Consider the following 20,574-nt stretch of genomic DNA (forward strand, 5'->3'; position numbering starts at 1 on the left):
TATATGATACAGCAAGCTAAATTCAAGCGTTTCTCGACCCCGGAGGAATACGCAAACGAAAGTTATGTATGATGTTCACATAATCGCACCGTAAAGTGCACTTCACTGCGAAAATACTGACGTATGTGCTGTAACGTGGGTGCTGACGTTATGTCAGACCATAAGTTACCCTTTGAACGCCAGTGTAGTCGACGTGCCTGGTAAGACCACGATGTGTACACAACTACTGCACTTACAAAAACACGTCGATCCACCTCGTAACGCTTGGCTCAACACCAAAAAAAAAAAAAAAATGCAGCATAGAACTACTCGCTGACTGCTTCGCATGAAACCGATTCCCACAAGGCCGAATATTTAATATCTGCCGAATATTTAACCCTTTGAGGGTCGAATTTTTTCGCGAAATCCAGTCCAAAAATGTGTAATTTTTTTATTGCTGAAATAAATTCTTCAGACGATTCTATTTAAGAAAAAAATTGTCTAAAATTTTTTTTCGTGACCGTAAAGTGACAAAAAATCTGTTTTGTTGTTACATACATATGGTTTATTCGTAGTAAAATCAAGCAGAATCCTAAAAATAAAGCTTCACAGTTTTTTATGAATAAAAAGTATGCATTGTAATAAACATAGCTCCCAAACATACAAAAATAAGCACACCAGAGTACGTTTCCGGTTAAAAACGCTCGTGCTCTATACACTAAAAACTTTTCAGCGTGTGATAGCCTTTGAAGCATGGCTCCCCGCGCACGCGTTTCAGATGTCGCTCCTTGATCGTCATCGGAGTCTGAACTCGTCAAAAAATCCTCGTCTGACGAACTGAAATCCAATGAATCGGATTCTGATTCGGCACTTGGGGAATAGTCCGCATCGGAAGAATCGCTGCTCGACTCACCGGCGGCAGCGCAACCAGCGCGCGCTTCCATAGCGTAAGCGAACTGCGTCAGTGAGCGCACGTGCGGAAGAAAAATATGGTTGTGCGCCCGTCCGGAAAGGAAAACGAGTGAAAAAGCTACAGTAATACTTCGTCGTATCGCCAACAAATAGTTCGTTTTTCCGAGACCCCAAAACAGGAAACGCAATCACGGCGGCGTCGTTTGTGTAATTTAGCGCCGCACGGAAACAGATGTATACGCGCGCCGGGGTGCAATAAACGAGAGAGTAACAAGCGGTCACCCTTTGAGAGATTAGAAACCAAACAGCCATCAGCTTTGCGGGCGCAAGAAGCGAAAACCACCCGAAGGACGAAACCGAAACCAGGCCGGACCGCGTGCGCGCGTTCTGATGCGAGACTACAAGCCGCCGCGCCTCTTTGGAAAGGAAAAAGAAAGACGGAGAGACATTGGCGCATTAAAAAAATTACACGTATTCCCGAAGCGTGGCAGCACATTCCAAGCAAGAGAAATGGGAGAAGGCGCGCGTTTGAAACCAAAGCGCGCCGCGGGCGCTCTCTGTTGCGCAAGCGATAGCCGGCGCGCGGCGCGCCATTTTGCGAAGCATAAAAGAAGCAACAACGGAGAGACATCGGCGCATGAAAAAAATTCCACGTGTTCCCGAAGCGTGGCAGCACATGCCAAGCAAGAGAAATGATCGAAAAAGGCGCGCACTTTAAACCAGCTGCACCGCGAACGCGCTCGGATGGGCAAGCGATAGGCGGCGCGGCGTTTTGGGAAGCGAAAAAAAAAAATACAACGGAGAGACATCGGTGCATGAAAAAAATTCCACGTATTCCTGAAGCGTGGCAGCACAGGCCAAACAAAAGAAATGATCGAAAAAGGCGCGCGTTTTAAAAATAAACGCTATGCCGTACATGTACGACGAAAACCCTTTGGTACCAGGAAGCTTCTGCCGTACATGTACGGCGAAAACCCTGAAGGGGTTAATACCTTGTTATTCTGTCTACACGTTAACATTGTCTCCCAACATTTGAAAAGGATACCCTACGTCTCCTATATTCGAGTTTCGGCTTTCTTTACGCGATGCTTGGTCGATCGCGTGCACATGCTGTTCCTTCGGTGTACATCGTGCAAACTCCTGTTCCCGTTTTGCTTTCCTTTTCTTTTCGATGCGTCGCCGATTCTAATATTTCAACAGCTATCCTCAGTCTATGTATTTCATGTAGCTTGACGCAACGAGGGCCGTCGTTAGCAGCCGATGCGCGAACAAGGCCGTCGGGGACGGCGATTGCAGACTGGAACCGATGGAACTGGATCTACTCCCCAGCTTTATCCATGTTTGCATAGCTGTTTGTGCAGCCTACAGCGCAGCCTGTCTGCTCGGGCTTGGTTCCCGGGGCATTTGGGCAGCGCAGGACACAAGCGACGAGAGCACAATGAAGCGCAGCCAACATCCAGCACCGCGTCCCCGCAGCAAGCGCCTGCTCCTTTCTGGCACTCACATTCCATTAGTTCCGCGCCTCCACCGAAAGAGGCGCCACCAGTCCAAACTCGCCCCACGCCCGGTGCCTATACCTAATCGTTCATACATTGCATTCACTGTCAATTCATACACTTGTGACCCACAAGAAAAAAGAAGTCTAGCCCCTTAGGTCCTCCCTCTGAAGTCCCAAATGAGAAACTGCCAGACCAGCCCACCTGGTTTATGTCGGCCAGGGGCTCCTCGTCCTGCACCAGCATCTGGGCAAAGGCAGTGCCCTGGTCGGGGCTGAGCCGCATCACCTGACGCAGCAGCAGCACGTAGTCGGGCGTGTAGCCCACCTTCTTGGCGTACAGCACAATCTTCTGGAACTGGCCCGTCTCGGCGAAGCACTGGATCACCTTGGCGGGCACGTTGGCACGCAGGTAGACGGACAGTGCCAGCGTCGGGTCCACCTGCTTCACGAGGTCACCGAGCTCTTCGCTGCACTCGAGCTTGTCATCCTTGAGCCACTTCTCGAGCAGCTGCTTGCGGCCCTGCTGCAGCACGGGCCGACACAGCTCCAGGGACTCGTACTTGTTCAGCTGGCCTTGGTCCAGCAGGATGCCAAAGTACTGCAGCAGCGGCGACGTCTGGCCCGGCTGGTTGGGCACCTGCTGGAAGCGCTGGATCGTCTGCGGCGTGCGCAGGACCCCGCGCGGGGCGTTGGCCGCCACCTTGGCCGCCTCCGAGTACTGGCCGCTGCTGAACAGTGTGTTGAAGCGCACAACAAAGAGGTCCTCGGCACCCGACAGGTTGTTACGCACTGCCATGCGCAGTGCCAGGTCTGGGTTCTGGAGGACGTTTGTGATGTACGGGATGATGTTCTCTTCTTCCACACTCACTGACAGGACCTGCACAGGCACACAAGCGTCAGCCTCGTGAGAGTCGACCAGCCGTAATGGACGAGCCAAGAGGGGGCATGCCCCACCAGACAGCCTCCACCAAGGGCTGCATCATGCATCCATTCCACTCGTGGATATCACTAGTAGTGTGCATTCACGGGATAAAGCAGCAGAAGACCACACCCTGCACACTAACAAGCTCTGACAATCCTCACTAAAGTTGAAACTTTCATCAAAATGATCAATAGACAACCCATCGGTGCAGAGCGCAAGAATGAGGGTACATGTCATACCACGTCGAAATGTAGGAAATGTAACTATAAACTGACACCACTCTCACGGGCAAGGGAGGAAATATTTTAAAAACCGAATTAGATATTTTACATTAAACTCGCTACATGAATTATTTAGCTATTTCAACCTGGCACCGTAATACCATGTACTACTTCAGCTCGGAGCATGACGCAATCAAGCCGCATTCATGGTTTCTACAGCACACACTAAAGGGGCCTGGAAAACTTTTTGAACAAGGCAAACTTTAATCGGTAGTGAAGGCTCCCATGAACATGTGAGCCAAATATAGCACTGTGCACAGCAGGGAATTTTAAATTTTACTTCAAATACAGGCAACAATTGCTTGCTCCTCTTGGCAAATTACACAGACAGAGGAATCAACTACACAGACTGAGGGAAGGACACAGCCGTTCATACGTGTTTCTTCCTAAACACCAAAAGATGACTATTTGAACACTTCTGACGTCTCTCAATCATATGGTGGTTTTGGGACGTTAAACCCCATATATTATTGAACACTTCTGGTCTCGATCAACAGACATCCCTACATTTGTGTTAGGCAGTATGCAGCAGACTACATCCATGCAGTTTAAAAAACCCTTCGTGCGCAAGTCTGCTGATAGTCTTGTACTGAGCTAACCGAATTCACTTGACAATGCACTGTTTGTATTTGGCTACTATCTGTCAGTCAAACGGACGGAGGTGCTCACTACGTACAATACTCACGAATTCAAACGTGACATCAAATTTTCTAGCATAACGACTGGTATGTGCAATTACTCGAGATAACCACATCACGTCGCGACAAATCTGGTCTCTAAAGATAATGTTAGCTCAGATCTACATGTTCGAGTCGAAATTACGCCGATATGACTCGAACTGAAGACTGAAAACAATGTATGTGTGTTACTTAGCCCCAAATTGTCCTGTTTCAATGCGTGAGGACTGTACATGGCCAGACTGCACGATTGAGCATCCTTGTGCATTTTACATGCCTACTGGGTTTCACCTCAATGTCTCCTGTACCACGGGCACCACTTGCCGGCGCTGTGCTCAGTGTAGAATTACACAGGAGCACACTGATCATCACACCGAAAGTGAGCTAACGCATTCAAATAAAATAAAATGCTCTGGCGTAGCTTCTAGCCCCTTTGTCATCACCCCCTGTGAAGGAGCCAACACAGAAGGGATGCTACACAGGGAGCAACAAAAAAGAAAACACACTGAAAGTGCGCAACAACTCCCTGCAGATCCACTCCTAGTTGACAGACTTGGAAGAGTTTTTGTGGCAAATGGTCTGTAAGGCAATAAACTCTCAAACTGAGGTCATTCAACAGTTACTTGGAAAAGTGTGGCAGAGTCCTTTTTGAAGTGAAATGGCAATTTCACAAGCTTTTTCCTAAATGCGCACACAGAGGGTGTATTTTTCTAGCTTACCCCTGCAATTTAGAAGTTTTCAGTGGGATCACATGCATTGCAGGCAGCCAGGCCCTACAGATACCACCGGCTTACCTGTCCCTTGCGGTTGACTCCGATGATGCCCGAAGTGGCCTCGTGGGGCGCGGTAACAAAAATAGTGTCGGCCGAGATACGGTTCATGTAGATACAGGTGCCAGTCTCCAGGTCGTACAAGTGCACGTAGCCGTATTTCGTGATGAGGAACACCACGTCGTGCTTGGGGCTCATCTGCATGGCCACCGGGAAGTCGTTCTGTGCCTCGGGTGGGAAGAACACGTCCACCGCCTTCTTCGGATACGCCTGGTTGCCGGGCGCGGGCTGGCCCACCTCGATTATGTGCAGCTTGCCGCCGTGCGGCGTCCGCACGGCAAAGCAGAAGAGGGTCGAGGCCTCCGTGTTGCCCTCCTGCTTGAACTGGGCAAAGGCGGCGGCGTGGCCCTCGATGGGCTGACTCACTTTACGCTCCATCGAGTAGAGCTGCATGGCCCCCGCCACCCGGTTCTGCTGGGCCGAGATGCCGATCAGGAGCAGCCACTGGATCTTGGCGTCCGTCCGGTAGTTTATGATCTGGCAGCCACTGAGGCTGGAGTGGCGGTCGAACATCTTCTGCGGTTGGGAGTCCCCCTCCATGCTCCAGTGGTAGACGGCCCCCTCTGTGACCAGCGCGATGGTGTTGACGTTGATCCACTTCCAGAAGACCACGTCCTCCGTCATGGTGTGCGCCTTCACTTTGCTCTTCATCTCAATGTTGAAGATCTGCAGGGTGCGCGACGCCTTGAGGGCGATGACTCTCGAGGCGGGGTTCATGATGGCCGAGTCGGCCGAGATGGGCCGCCGGATGGGGTTGGTCGGGTTGGCCATGTCCACAATGACCACCTGCGCGGCGTCCCCGACTTTCTCTCGGACGCAGATGAACTTGTCCGACTCCATGGTGAGTGTGTTGAAACCCACGTTGGCTGCATTGATCCCTATGTTGGTGAGCTGCAAATGCACAAATTGCAAATAGTCAATGAAAGGCAGGTGAATGGCATGCATGCAAAGCAATCTTGTGCACTCCTAAAATTATCATGAACATTGTTTCATGTCTCTGCACAAAGGCAGTCAAGTGCTTCTACACTGTACACTTTGGTGAGGAGTCAGCAACAATTTAAACACAATGAAAGTGACGACATCGCCGACTACATGAATCATAGCCATGATCAGTACATCAACACCCATCAGTAATCGTAGTGTATACATGAAATCAGATTGTGCTTATCAATGAGTTCCATGTGAAAAATGCGAGAAATTTTGCCCCTGCACCTCGTTGGTTCGCACAGCGCAGGAAGTTACACTACCAAAATGATGATGTGCTGTACACCTACCAGCTACATGTGCTGCTGTCATTGCAGGCCACCTTTAACAAATGCTCAGATCAACTGCTCCAAAAATTTTGCGAGTGTTACAGGGGGCTTATTGAGGATTCTGCGAGAGCGACGATCGTAGCAGCAGCACGCAGCCAAAGTGCGAATTGTCGGTGTGTGCCAGCCGATGGCGACGGGCCTTCGTGCTTGCCGATCTTCCTCACACGAGTAAGAAATTAGAGAAATATTCGGACTAAATTTGTCTTAACTGGAGTCCTCTTTACAGGGACATTATTTCAGTCCATACTCTGGATCGCTACCAGGAAAAAGCAGCAGTTGCCCACAACACAAAGAAATAATTCAACAGCTAGCTCAATTTTAAGTGCATTAAGACTGCACTGCTTCATCGATTTCCACAGACCATGGCAGCAATCGTGTGAGAAGGGAATTTGAGTAATGCCTCTAGTAGAGTTCTTTTGCATAACTTGTGCTCCCAACAAAGAAAACTTTCTCGCTCCTTCTAATCCTGCCTTTGCACTTCATGTTTTGCTTACATTAATTGACAATAGCACTGATAGACAGATAGGTGACAGACCGTGTGTCAACTGTTAATGATTGCGTCATGCAGGCAATGACAGCACCTCAAATCATCACAAGAAATTGCAATGAAGTTACTCTGGCACTTATCCTACAAATACCATGTGGTTCAACAATCATGGGAATTTCAACTAGTACATGGATAAGAATAAATCTAGTCTGGTTTCAAACCAATGAACAGTGCAAATTATTGCTTTCAAGACACCACTGCATTACAGGTAGAAACGTTGGTCAGCTGGTTTTGTGTGGCATTTTTCAGCGGCCAACAGCACCATGGGCACAGGCAAGAGTAGGCACATAAAACATCCATGCCGTTTTCGTGTAAACATTTGTTCATGTTTAGAGCGGTGTTGCCGAAAAGCACGACAGCTTTTTTACCACGCACCTCTTGCGGCAGTAATGAAGCATTTCATAAAAGCAATGACTTAGCAGGGAGGAGAATTATGTGCCTCAATCAGATTCTGATGCCAGTGATGACACTGAAGAAACCCATGGCCACATGAGACTACACCAAAAACATTGTGCACCTGACTGCTGATCGCAACTGTGCAAGCTACGCATCTCGAAAGTGAATGAAATGGTGGCAAGAGATATCTTTTCTGGCTTCTTGAAGTTCTGACCTTGCATACTGACTGTGCATAGCTGCATTTTGATGCGAACGCAGCAGCTGAATCAGCAAATCAGAAATAGCAAAATTTAATCAGCAAACCAGAAAGAGCAGCGACACCTGCAGTACCGCCGGAACCTCATCCAACAGCTGGTAGGTGATGCGAGGGCTCGTGGGGCCCATCTGCACATCTGGAGTGCAAAGAAGGACTACACGGGAAAACAAGATCCCAGGCCAAACCAGCAAGGAGTGCCGTTTGTAGTGATCGAAAAACAAAGAGGAAGCAGGAGGCAAACTTACTGCTGCAGAACTCTGGTGTCCCACAGATGTCCACGTGCAGAGATTTCGGCGCAAAATTTAGAAATGATACTAGCCTCCATTTCCTCTTCTCTTAATAAACCTACCATGTTGAAATCAATGACAGTAGAGTTTTTGAAGAATAATCTATCGGACTAAATTGACACACTGTTTCCCTTGAGTGCCCCTTTAAGGTTGCCGACTAGAAATAGGCAAAGGTCAGCACATCGTTAGCCGGAACGGACAAGAGATAGCCAGGAAACAATATTGCACGCGGAGGACAGCGATGCACAATGCACAAAGCTGCTATCTGTGGGATAAGAGCCCCCAAAGAAACGCAATATAGATAAGCAGGAGTTGTACAAAGAGCGGTTGGCTATCACGCAGGTATGCAATAAGGCACATACTTGTGCGATGCTGATGTGCAAATTTAGGTGAAGTTCACGACCGCCAGTAAGTTTCATCAGCTACGAGGAAGGATTCAGAAAGCTTATGCGCATAGTTACGGCAGACTACTGCTTCACGTATTACTGTCACGGTTAATGTCTCGTCATTACTGTCATGATCCCCATCCTTATTAACTTGAAAATAGGAGATTTAAACACAAATGAAAACATCCCCGCACCAACCAAAATTGGGATGCAAGCACGCTCTTCCCGCAATGAACCAAATTCCTTGCATTGCTTACAGCAACGCCCCTATCTCAACACGACAGAAGCTGACCATGGTGTTCAGGGTTAGGTGTGGCACTAATGCAGCCACATCGGTTGAGGTTGTAATGCTGTTAGTTGTCAGTACAGTTTGTCCTGCTAATTTGAACATAATGTCAAGGTTTTCCAAAAGTTCCCAGGCCACTATCCCATGTATTCCTATGGCAGCGTGGCCTGGGAACTTTAGACGGAACCTGTACTTGTAAATGTCATCAACAAAGCAGCATGCAGGCCCTAGCAGATCTGCTGTACTAGCAGATGCCATTGAAATCCAATGCCACGGCGAGTCTGCCAAGCCTGTGCACGAAATTCAAGAAGTGTCACCAACTGCATTACAGTGTAGCGCGACTCTGGCTGACCAGGAATCTTTTCAAGTATTGAGTGGAGTTTTTGGTGTCGTAAGAAGTCTGCTTACTAAAACCGGTGAAATTGATTTCACGTGAAGTGAAATTTGGGCGAGCTTGTAGGAGTTCATACTTGAACAAGCAGCACCATAAACAAGGACAAAATACCAGATGAGCGCTAACTTCAAACTACAGCTTTATTCTCAGAAATCCATGTTTATCAATCAATCAATCAATCAATCAATGCAGATCCTAAATGCATGTCACGCATGAACACCTCATCTCTCTACCAATACAATAAAGTATAACACTCAAGAACAACCTATCAGCCTCCCCCCCCCAAAAAAAACTGGACAAGAAAAAAAGAGACTCAGTTAAAGAAAGGAAACCAAAATAGGAAAGCTTGACATTGTGTGACACGTGCTCAGACTAAAGCCTTGATCATTAGGAAACAGGAGGTGCCGTGTTACCTGCAAGAAAAGCTCATTCGCATGGGTGAAGACTTCTAATGGCCGAGGTTCAACTAGCACAAAAACTATTCTAGAAAGACTCCTACACCTCCACAGAAAGCAAGGCATGTGGCACTTTGCATGGATAAATGTGCCAAGTTTTTGCATATCATGAAAGGTGGAGAGATGGTGCAATGGATACTATTGTAGTTCTTCAAGGTACAGGTGAGAAATTGAATCCATTATAGGAGTGCTCAAATGAGTGCTCTCCTATCACAGACAGAAATGGAATGACAACTGCCTGGCCTCATCAAATGTAAAAACTAATCACAAACTCACTTGTAGTACAGCAGTTAATCTGCAGGTTATCCGTGCATAATCTTATTCAGCAACCAAGAAATGCTGCTCCAACGTAAACAAGACGACAAGGCCAACATTCGGTGAGCAGTTGTTAATTAAGCTGTTTACACGAAATAATGTCACATGCAGGCTTCACTGCAACACACAAGGTGTGCTTTATGGTGAAGCGTTAGGGACAAGGCAAGCATAGCACATAGAGTTTCCGAGAGGGAAAGGCGTCAAAACATTATTCCCTCCTGGTTTGAGAGAAAGGGGGGTGACCGCCCATACAGACAACATAGCGGCTCGACAAAAAAATAAAAATAAAAATGCCTGTCTACGTAATATACACAGTTCCTCAACAAAAGCGACGAGTTTCCAGACTAGACAAAATGCCGAGTATGTGCACATATTTTAGTTAGGCCAATTATAACAAATAAAAGAGCATCGGTGGAAAGAGGGAGAGTGGGTTCCGCGGCAGTATGAAAAAGCTGTGTGTACTTGGTGCCAAACTAACAATATTTTTGGGCCAGAAACGCTGCATTGCTGTTCAAGCAGGCGAAATATGAACTTTGAAGCAGTTTGTGCAAGATTCACTTGAATGGCTGCAGTAAGGCAAAGAGGTATAATTGTAGCAAAATTGCGCAGTTGGACCACCACTGCTTGAGCTAGCCACAGAGGCCTGCTGATCACAAGGCGAGGTCAAAGTGTTCTACTCGCAATGCAGGCCAATTGAATATCGCAGTTAGTTGTGTAGACACCCATTTCAAGCAAGTTTTATGAAACAATGCACAGCCAGTGGTAGCACATAAGAACCGACTGGCATTGTGGCATTATGCACGTTTCATGCATCAAGTCTATTTATGCAAAGGCTAAGAAGGCTTCTTGCTGTTTGTATTTGCTACTAATGTCTATTATGTGTGTTGCTCTTTAATTTCCCACTTTATGCACTGACCTAATAGCATCTAATTTTATAAACCACCAAGCACCACACACAACCCTACTACACTTATTACAGGGGCTGCATTCCCACCAAAATAAATTTAAAGCATTTCACCAGCAGCCATTTCCTGCTCTTCCATGCTCAATAACACACAGAAAGAACTTCTAAGTCTTAAACTTATGAAGCTAATAATACGTTACTTAAGTTCATTTTGCCTAGTTTTTCCTTTTCAGGTGTTTCATTTGAACATGTTGCAGTAGCCTTGAACACATGCCCATACAAACATGTGCTTCATGCAATTTATGATGTGTAATTTGTCAGATTGACAACGGCATTCGAACAAAAGGCATAGTGAATCATTTATGTGTGGCCAATTTCAATTTGCTCATTTTTAAAAAAAGGACTCCAATATGTACAGGTTATGTGTACAGTGCACTCCACACAAAACTTGCAGGTGCATATGCGAATTCCCACCAGATGCCTCTGATAATTTTGTAGTACAAGTGCTTTCAGTACTAAAATCAATTGGGCATGCACTTCTGTCCATTCCTTGTGTGCATGTACATGCTCAAGTACAGATAGGCATCAGCTTGCCCAGCTTTCAGTTCATCTCCAGATGGGGTAAGGAAACGAAACTAAAAGAACAACTAATACTAATGGAAAATGCTAGATAACCCAGTTGCTGCTGTTGTGTGATCCACCAGGAGGAGGCCGACTGACAAAATAAAGTGACGGACACTAGCAAATAGAAACGCCCTCGTTTTGTGAAAACGTGCTACATTCTTTACGTCGTCTCGTCCACCCTCTTAGCAACTAAATCTGCGTGCACATAAACAGCTGAATCATTGTAACCACAACGAGCATCCAGCAGCTCTGTTTCCGTTGCCCTCTCAGTCCCTGCTATACAAACGTGCCTGTCTGATGGGGGCAAAAGGGGGGCACAGCTGCTGTGCAGTCGATACGTCAGTGCCCTCCCCTCGTGTGGGCAGAGGCCGCAATCCGAGACCTCCGCTGAGGGGGCGGAACATTGTGGTGTCTCCCCCCATTCGACGCACTGGGACTGCAATCATGCAACGTACTTGCAACAACTGCAGACATGCCGCTGCTGCTGCTACTGTCCTTTCATCCACCTCCCGTCAGTTTTCAGCAACTTTAAGTTGAGAGACTCGCTTTTTGTCTTTTTTGCAGTCCCCACTAACTCGACCGTGTGGGTGGTGATCACCTTGCAGCACGAGGTGAATTGACAAGGTTCGAATAATGCTGCAGTTATCCCAAGCTTTTGCGTACAATGGATTACACTTACACGCCTCAGGACTTGGAATACCTGGCAGACGATGCAGTGTAAGCCAACGTAGTGGAAAATATTCAGTCCAAGAGAAGATAAGCTAGAGATAAATGTGCTTTCGTTCAAGCAACACTTTCTGTAAAGTCCGAGTGAAAGATTTGAAAAATTGCCTGCATTGCGAAATTAAGCTTCAACACAAGACCTACCAGAAAAGCATACTTGACAAGCCAAAACAAATTTCAAAATGAAGGCTACTTGGCAACACCATTTTAAATCGCATGTCACTTCAAACAGAGGTGTGATTTTTTTTATGCCTTGTGTGGGTCCGTATGTAATTATTTACTCACAACATATTTTAACATAGCAAAAGAGTTCAGAGCTCCACAACACCACTAAATCATAGTTTGAAAACAGGCTTCATACTGATGTATGAAGCAACTTAGTATTAGCTTTTCTTAGAAAACAACCCGATACCAAAAAATTATGAGCAGCAATTGCAAAATCTTTCTCACCAACATTAGCACAATATATTTACTTGCAAGAGATATCAGTCAGACGAATGGTTTTTTTTCTGTTGGGCGCAGCTTTTGTTACGACATTCAGCTGTATTCCTCTTGAAAGTATCCCTTTAGGTGTGAGGTGAAAGTTCAACAGAGGTCCTACATTTTGTGTTGCTTGTGCACAGGATTCCCAACACCCGTTTTACAGCCAGAACTCAAAACTGAAAAAGCAGGGCCATGGGTGCGACAACGAAAGGTTTCACGTGTATGTGTAGGCTACAGGGTACCACAGGTTTGGAGATGTTTGATTAACAATTTCAGACGGCACCTATGAAGAACTGTCTGTGAATGCGTGAAATCGATAGAATGTTATTTCAAGGCACTCTATATTCTATTGCACCAAAAATGATGTCGTAATACAGTAATTTATGTGTGTTATAGTAATTATTCCCAATCAAATTGTAATTAAATATCTATTCTGAAGTCATTCATGCCTTGTTCTTGCATAAGTAGAATCAAATCTCAGGCTAGAAATATAGTGCAAATTATTTTTCAGTTATGTCAATTATGAGCAAAGAAAAATTACACTTTAGCCGTGGCTCGCAGGAAGCAGCAAGTCGAACGTGTTAGTGCTTTCAGTAATCATATGCAACAGTACACTGCAAAATGATGACAACTTTATTATGCAGGAGGTTCATTTCATCCAAAGCTCAATGTATCTGGCTTTCTACACCACTAGTCAATACAACTAACAAAAACAAGTGGTGTACACAATTGTGTACATAGCGTACCAGAGAGTTAAGATAGCACTACATGCAATAAAGCAGCTGCAATGACAATGCAAAGCTGCCAATGCCAGTGTCATGTCAGGTTTTTTTTTTTTTATTCAGTCCTTGTGAATTTGAAGGCAGCCAATCAGACTCACTCTCAGCAAGCAATACTGCAGAAGTTAGGCAGGTAGTATGGTACGAACTCCCACCACTTTTCACAGTGCAAGTTCACAAACAATGCCTTCTAACCGAAGTATTCATATGATAAAAACTAGTGGATGTGATGCTACGTCAAGGAACAAAATACCAGCGCAACCATGTGCGCCGTGAATGCGGCATGCCATCTTTTGATTATGAGCACAGCACCGTGGCTTCCGTGCTTGTGCCACATCTTGTGGCATAAAACAACGAGCATGTAGAGTGAATTACCTGGCGTGCACCATTCCACATGCAACACCCCACACTTGGACGTAAGTGTGAGCGTTGGGACAAGTCTCCAGCATTCATAATGTTTACGCGAGTAAGCTAGCACAGACAGAACACCGAGAATGCGACTGAGATCGGGAACAGCAATCGGAGAAGTGTCGCGTCCATTAACCGTCGAACACGCGCTGCGGGAAAGCTGAGAAACCCGTTCGCAGTCTAAAGATAATTGCTGTACGGTCTGTAAGAGAGGGGTGGAGATTCGGCGGCCAGTGGAGAAAGAAGCAACGGGATAGCTAGCCGCCGCCGTCCGCGACACGAACCCAAAAAACGAGCGGCGAAATAACCGTTGCGCGTGCCCGTTCGCGCGTCCGAATGACTCTGACAGGCTTGCAAAGAAGGGTGGAAAACACGACGATTTCCGCGAAGCGAGCAGAGAGTTCTGTTTCAGTGAGAACGCGCGTCGACCGAGTGGTAGTGGTGGGCGGTTATCGGGCGGCAGGCCGCCGTGCGAAACCAAAACAAGCGCAGTGCCGCCACGGTGGCACAGATTCGACCAAGGGCGGAGCATTAAGGAAAGGAAGTACCGAAAAGGAAAGAGCCTCTCCGGCAACAAGAAATGCCACCCGAAGAAAAGGAAGCGTCGACGGTAGTGAGCGATCCAAAGCGAGCATCGTTAACGGCTGGAAAGAGGGGAGGGGGGGTGGTAGGATAGGGGTGTAATTTAATTTTGTTCGCACTCGAGCCGTGTTAAAAGCAGCAGCAAGCGGCCGGGTGACAGCACAATAACCTCAGACAATGCACCGCTTCTAAAGGCGGCCAACCACGCAAGATTAGCCGCGAAGCGAGGACTCTGGCTTTACGTTTTTTCATGACGAAAGGAAGACCCGACAACCGGGGGTGGTGAATTTCAATCCGAAGCGATGCGACGGGGCGGGGTGGTGGAACAACAACAAGGTGGTTGAACCGCTTTTCCTCCGCTGCCCGTGGTTTTTTAACGCCGTGGGTGGAGCCGAACGGGAAATGCCACGGGACTGCCTTCCGGGCCCTCACGTGAGCGGACAAAGACGCGCATCGAAGGAGGTCGTGGACACTACGCAACGTTTCTATATTTGCGTTGCGGCGGGGAGCCAGAAAAATATACGGTATACACGAAACGTGCGCTGTTTACGAAAACAACTCGTGCTCGTCGTGAAGTCTGGCCAGCGTGCTCTGGACACGCGCGACGACCGACTAATAAAGAAAGTGCCACTTCCGGAGAAAAGAAACCCGGTCGCGCTGCAATGTTTATACACTTCGCTGAGGACGGCACCGGGCGAACGAGGAGGCAGCGGAGAGAGGCGACCGAGTTCAAAATCGATACCCCAAAGACGCGACCCCGGCCCAGTTTCGGCTGCGAAACCCCGAAGGGGAGTGTCCGGTACGATTGACCACACGTCAGAAACACGCACAGGGCGAGTTTCCATACAGGAACTAGCGAAACTGCCGCGTCCGCAGCCCATACAACGCTGCGGCCAGCGTCAGCCGTGACGTGCCTGCCCTTCCGATCGACGAAAGGAATCTGGAGAACCCGTTTTCATTTTTTGTTCCCTTACTTCGGCAAAAAGCGCTTTAGTCGCGGCTCATCGCCGAAGGACGCGGCGCCGGCGTAGTACGAAAATGAAGTGTCAAGCGACGCTAAGGGAAATATGCAATGAACGTCCGCGCTTTCCACAATCCGGTCAAAACACCGCTGTCATCACCGCCGGGACATCGCTTTCACACGACGGACGGGGGGGCGTATCGGAGCCGCTCGTCTCGCCGACGGCTGTCGAAAGCCATGCGACGAAAATCGAGGACGTCTCGCACCGTCCGAAGACGCCAGATTGGGAGCCTTACAGTTCAGGTCGAGCACCGCTAGCGAGTTTTCTTTAAAGGTCCCAGCGCAACTCCACGCGACTATGCAACACATTAGGCCTAATACCGGTTGATGACTCTTGCCCGAAACGAGGCTTATAATGCGGGCGAAATATGCGCCGCCGGCCACCGGCTCACCTGTAAGTGCTCTTGGAAGCGTATCGGTAGTATCTGCGTCATTGTGGCTCGGAATCCCGCTCCTTCGCGATGGAGTTTGGCCACACGCTCCCCACGAAAAACGTTTGAATGAGGAACACCTCCAGTCACAGTCCCGTACGCACCAACTTCCACCCAATATGGCGCACGCCGGCCATGTATCAGCCGAGGTAATATAGTCCCCCTCAAAAGAAATTATTATCCGCCGTGTGTAGCGCAAAAAACGACGTAATCTAGCTCCTTTATTACCACTACAATTTTCGCTTTGATTAGTTATTTTTTCACGTTTACACGCACGTTATTTCGTAACGTGTCAGTGAAAAATTGCCGGCGTATGAATACAGTGCACCCTGAGCTACGTGCACTGCCACATTGCATGACCGGTGATCGGCGGCGATCGACGTGAATGGAATTCCCAGCGGGAGCTATTAGCCGCGGCTCAACTATTCGCTGCTTTGTACTGCTTCATCCGTTTTTCCTCGGTGTCATTTCTCGTACTGACGCTCTCCGATCGCTTCTGTGAAAAGAAGCCTCCGATGCGTGCCATATGTTGACGGGTCTGCACGGGATAACTTTTCGACAAGATTATTGCCCGGTGTATCCTCGTATGAGTGCGTATGGGACCGAAACACACGGACGCCTTGATTATGAGGCGAGAAAAAAATTGTTTGTGCTGCGCTGCCCTTTCTGCAAGACGCCTCCTCAGCCTCATCCATCACGTGCGCCGTGACGACGCAGCTGTCATTCCGCAAATTTATTCACTCGCTCCGAATTGTTTCGCTATGCGGTCGTACCCGGATATATCGAATCCGAAGGGGATCGCAAGAGTTCTAGATATATAAAATGTTTTATATATATCGAAAATACATTCAAGGGGATTTTACAACTGTTCGATATACACAATAATTCGTTATATGCGGGTTCGACTTTGTACATAGAGCGGATCACAAATGCATGGTGTGCATGACTTGGAACTTCAGGCGAGGAATGTCTTAGCATTTTTGCCACCTAGAAGCCAATGAACGAGTTATTGAAGTCACTGTCCGGAACTTTTGTCTAATGAGAAACCAACTGCATACACCAAAAGCAAGCCAACATCTGAAGTTGCACTATTTAACCAGCTTTTCTGTTTGGGACTGCACTGTGTCCCCTAACCCATGAATGACTCGTACTTGCCAGTGCCCCAACCAATCGTGATAAGCTCTACTCTAAAGGTCAGTTTATAATGAGTCTGTATGATATCAGAACACTTTGCCAGTCCCCACTAGGTTTTCTCGTATAGGCCACTTATGTCTTACTTTGGGACACTAAGTGATGAGAAATCCTTGAACAGAGAAGGTCGATGGAGCCAGCGTTTCGTCAAGTCAGGGTAGCAACCATCTTATACCCCTGTCACACGGGGCAACTTAAGTGCACTTTGAGGGAGTGCACTTCACCGCTAGTGTCATTCACACGCTGTCACACGGGAACGCTTAGGGACACTCGCTGAGAAGTGCACTTGCCGGCGAGTGCGTTCGCCAAACTCACTTCGCTGCGACGGAGTGTCTAGCCTCGGTCGCAGTGGCTCGAGAATAAATAAGGTATTATCCGGAGCCGAGTTCAAAGCATTTTTTAAACTATCGTTTTCGCTATTAGGAATATTCTGATGCATTAAAACATACTATACCGCAAAAAACTACTCTGCTATTCTCGCTCTCAGGTAGTTTACAGCCACGACCACCAGGGGCATGCCCAGCACACGTCGTGAAATGGCCGCAGCCGCCGCGTTTGTACGTTAATTCTATTTTAAGGGCTGCTTATAGATGTAACACATTATTGCTTAAGAAACATTGCCTGAAATAACAAAAATCTGTTGTGGTACTTAAGTACCTATCGCCATTACCATCACTTCCAAAGTACACTTCCCCTTCTCGTGTAGCAGCGCACCACCAAAGTGACATTCTGGCGGCGCAAGTACACTCGCTCAAAATGACACTAAACTTGCCAGTGTGACCGGGGTATTACTTAGCAGCATGTTTGTGTACGCTTTGTTCATGCTCTGCCAGGCTAAAAAGTGGAGGACGAGAAGAGTGAGATGTCTTGCTCTAGACATTAAACCACATATAGATTAATTTAATCTTGCAGCGCTTACAAGTAGCACACGTGGTTAACCACTTCTCCGATGCTAATTTACTTTATTATGTAAGTGAATAATACCAGCAGTTATTCTTGAAAAAAAAAAGAAAGCTTGTGTACAATCGTAACATGTGAGACAGAAACTAGATGGTTTACTAACAAAAATCTTAGAACTGAGAAGACAGCGATGCAGATTAGCAAGCATACGGGGCTGTACAATATTCTAGTTGACGTTAGGTGCAAGAAATTCAGTTTCGCTTGCTGTGTAATCCAGGCGGCAGATAGCTGGTGGTTTATTAGGTAAAGTAATGGCTGCCAAGGGTAGGGACATTCATTCGAGGTTTATGGAGGACTAAAAAAAATGCCAGCCCTGTGTGGAACATGCAGCGAAAGCTGGAGGAACGGCCTTTCTAGAGCCCGTTGTAAACTCTTTTGGGCCGATTACTACAAGTACTCTCTCAAAGTATCCACTAGACCAGGGGTCGGCAACCTGAGGCCCGCATAGCAGTATTATGCGGCCCCCGAAACAAGGTCAGACCTCCCCCCTCTCCTTTATCCCCTTGTCACTTCCTATCTGATGGCTGACATGGCAGTTTGGACCTCAAATGGTGTAACCTGTGTTTGTAAATTGCAAATCTGTCCCATGCATGCTGAAAATAAACAGAATTTTTATTCCCGTTTTGTACATTATTGTCAATTCGTCGAATGTTTTCTCTTTGCCTGTAGAGAATCCTGGCCCCCGCCATGTAAGCTTCATGCAACTCATCCCTTCGCCTCAAAAGGTTGCCGACCCCTGCACTACACCATAAATCATCATTTTTATGAAGTAGGGAAGCATCCACTATGCCATTATTCATCATTCTGTGGAGGAGTGAGGTACCCGCTACACACCTGTAAGGCATTATGCACACTTTGTTGAAGCTGTGGGTGGTGGCTGTGGTCGTATACAGTTATGTCAGTTTTTTACGGCTCAAAAGCAGCTGAGACTATGTTGTGCCATAAGCTGTTAGATAATGAATAGTAAAAATATATGTACTGATTATTTTATATGGCTGAGCCCATTGTGATGGGTGGGAACATTTAAGCCACCCACTCATTATACAATTCGCATTGTGTGGTGCCTGATGACATTCTGCTCTTGTATATCATGCTATTACTGTGATTTCTTGCCCAACACGACACCTGTATCGGCTCTTTTTGCGAAGGAGTTTCAAGCACTGGCATGGCTCTGTGGTAGAATACTCAACTGCCATGCAGCAGGCCTTGGTTCGAATCCCGCTCGATCCAGAATTTTTTTTCCTGATTTCGCTCAATAGTGGTAACGGACACCGGCGGCAGTAGTGGCGGACAACTACGCCACCAAAATCGGCTGTTTTTGTGATCTCATAACAGCTTTCGCTGTAAAGGTGCGATGAAGTCCAGGAACTTTTAGGCATAACTTAAAATAGGCTAGGAGAGGCCTTCATCCAGCAAGTGGACGTAAGAGACTGCGACGACAGCAATCTCACAGAACCAGCATACATGCATCGTTGTGCCCAGTCATTAGTGTTGCTAATGATATGAAGAAGCTGTACCGTGACATGTGCACTGCAAATTTCTCTATTTAAAGCACTGGCCGTTTTAACTGCAGTATTTTGCTGTGGTCGTATACAGTTATGTCAGTTTTTTACGGCTCAAAAGCAGCTGAGACTATGTTGTGCCACAAGCTGTTAAATAATGAACAGTAAAAATATTTGTACTGATTATTTTATATGGCCACATTATAGAACATCTTTTGTAAATTTTGGACACGCAACTCTGATAATGTATCGCTGTGCAGTACAGCAGGCATTATCAAAGTATGCTGTCTTTGGGCAAGAGCATTTAAATTTAATTCTTTACTATACTCGGTTTCAACCTAAGACAAAATGTCAGCTCTGCCCACAGCCATAGCTGTGCATTCAACAGAGAATTTGCATAAATGCTCCATCCACAAAGTAAATTTTGTTGAACCGGTACACGCAAGCGCTAGAGACACTCATAAAATAAATACTTATAAATTGCGTCAGTGTAACTTACACAAGCGCTAGACGCAATCTTATGCAGACTGCAGTAATACGCTCTACGCAACAATCCAATAGTGCTCACTCATTTTTGTGAGGTCAAGAATTTCTCAAATGTTTCACATAGCTGACTTTCTCATACAGGCGCATGTTTGTGTTGCTCGCTTTAGGTTGTAAACTTGAACGGCATGGTAAATTACGTCAAGGATTCTGATATCGCTGCTCAGCCAAACGTAATGTTTCAGGTAGTAACGACACACCTTTAATTCCTAATATGCGTAGTGTTCACACTAGCCGACAAAAGGTACTTACGATTCGAGTGGAAACCAGCTAGCACAACTATCTTTCACAGGCGAAGGGCACACGCTGCAGTTTTGTGTGGACGGACTTGAAATATTTTAGTTGTAACTGAGTGCAGAGTATGCTTACTTGGGCCAGTTGGTACATTTCCAAAGAAAACGAGTAACCGCACAGACAACGAGAGCAGACAAAGAGGCAAAGCAGCACGTTTTATTATTTCATTCTTTCACGATGGGCACGATCGTCCGATGCTTATGTGATTGACAATAACAAATTAGCTTTGCTTCATGTAAGTGGAAGGAATTTTTCTTGTCTCTTCAAGTTGCCTATAAGTGAAATTGCTGCAGCTATTGAAGGCAGTTGGGCGAGTTGGCGCATTTTCTAATACAGAGACATAGGAGCAAGAAAATACAGGGGACCCGCCACGGTGGTCTAGTGGTCTCGACTGC

At 46.9% G+C, this 20,574-nt stretch overlaps 1 protein-coding gene across 1 annotated transcript in view; it reads right to left on the reverse strand.

Annotated features, from left to right (window-relative positions):
* LOC119390645 (clathrin heavy chain 1) overlaps nt 1-15,834 on the reverse strand; it is a 53,175-nt gene extending 37,341 nt beyond the window's left edge. Inside the window, exons 1-3 of the mRNA XM_037658253.2 lie at nt 15,651-15,834; nt 5,064-5,990; nt 2,592-3,266 (exon numbers count right to left, since the gene is read on the reverse strand). Coding sequence (XP_037514181.1) covers nt 2,592-3,266; nt 5,064-5,990; nt 15,651-15,692 — 1,644 coding nt within the window. The 5' untranslated portion in view covers nt 15,693-15,834. The remainder of the gene's footprint in view (nt 1-2,591; nt 3,267-5,063; nt 5,991-15,650) is intronic.
* Between the last annotated feature and the right edge of the window lie 4,740 nt (nt 15,835-20,574).

The sequence above is a fragment of the Rhipicephalus sanguineus genome, chromosome 4 (assembly GCF_013339695.2).
Source record: "Rhipicephalus sanguineus isolate Rsan-2018 chromosome 4, BIME_Rsan_1.4, whole genome shotgun sequence".
NCBI classification, from domain to species: Eukaryota; Metazoa; Arthropoda; class Arachnida; order Ixodida; family Ixodidae; genus Rhipicephalus; species Rhipicephalus sanguineus.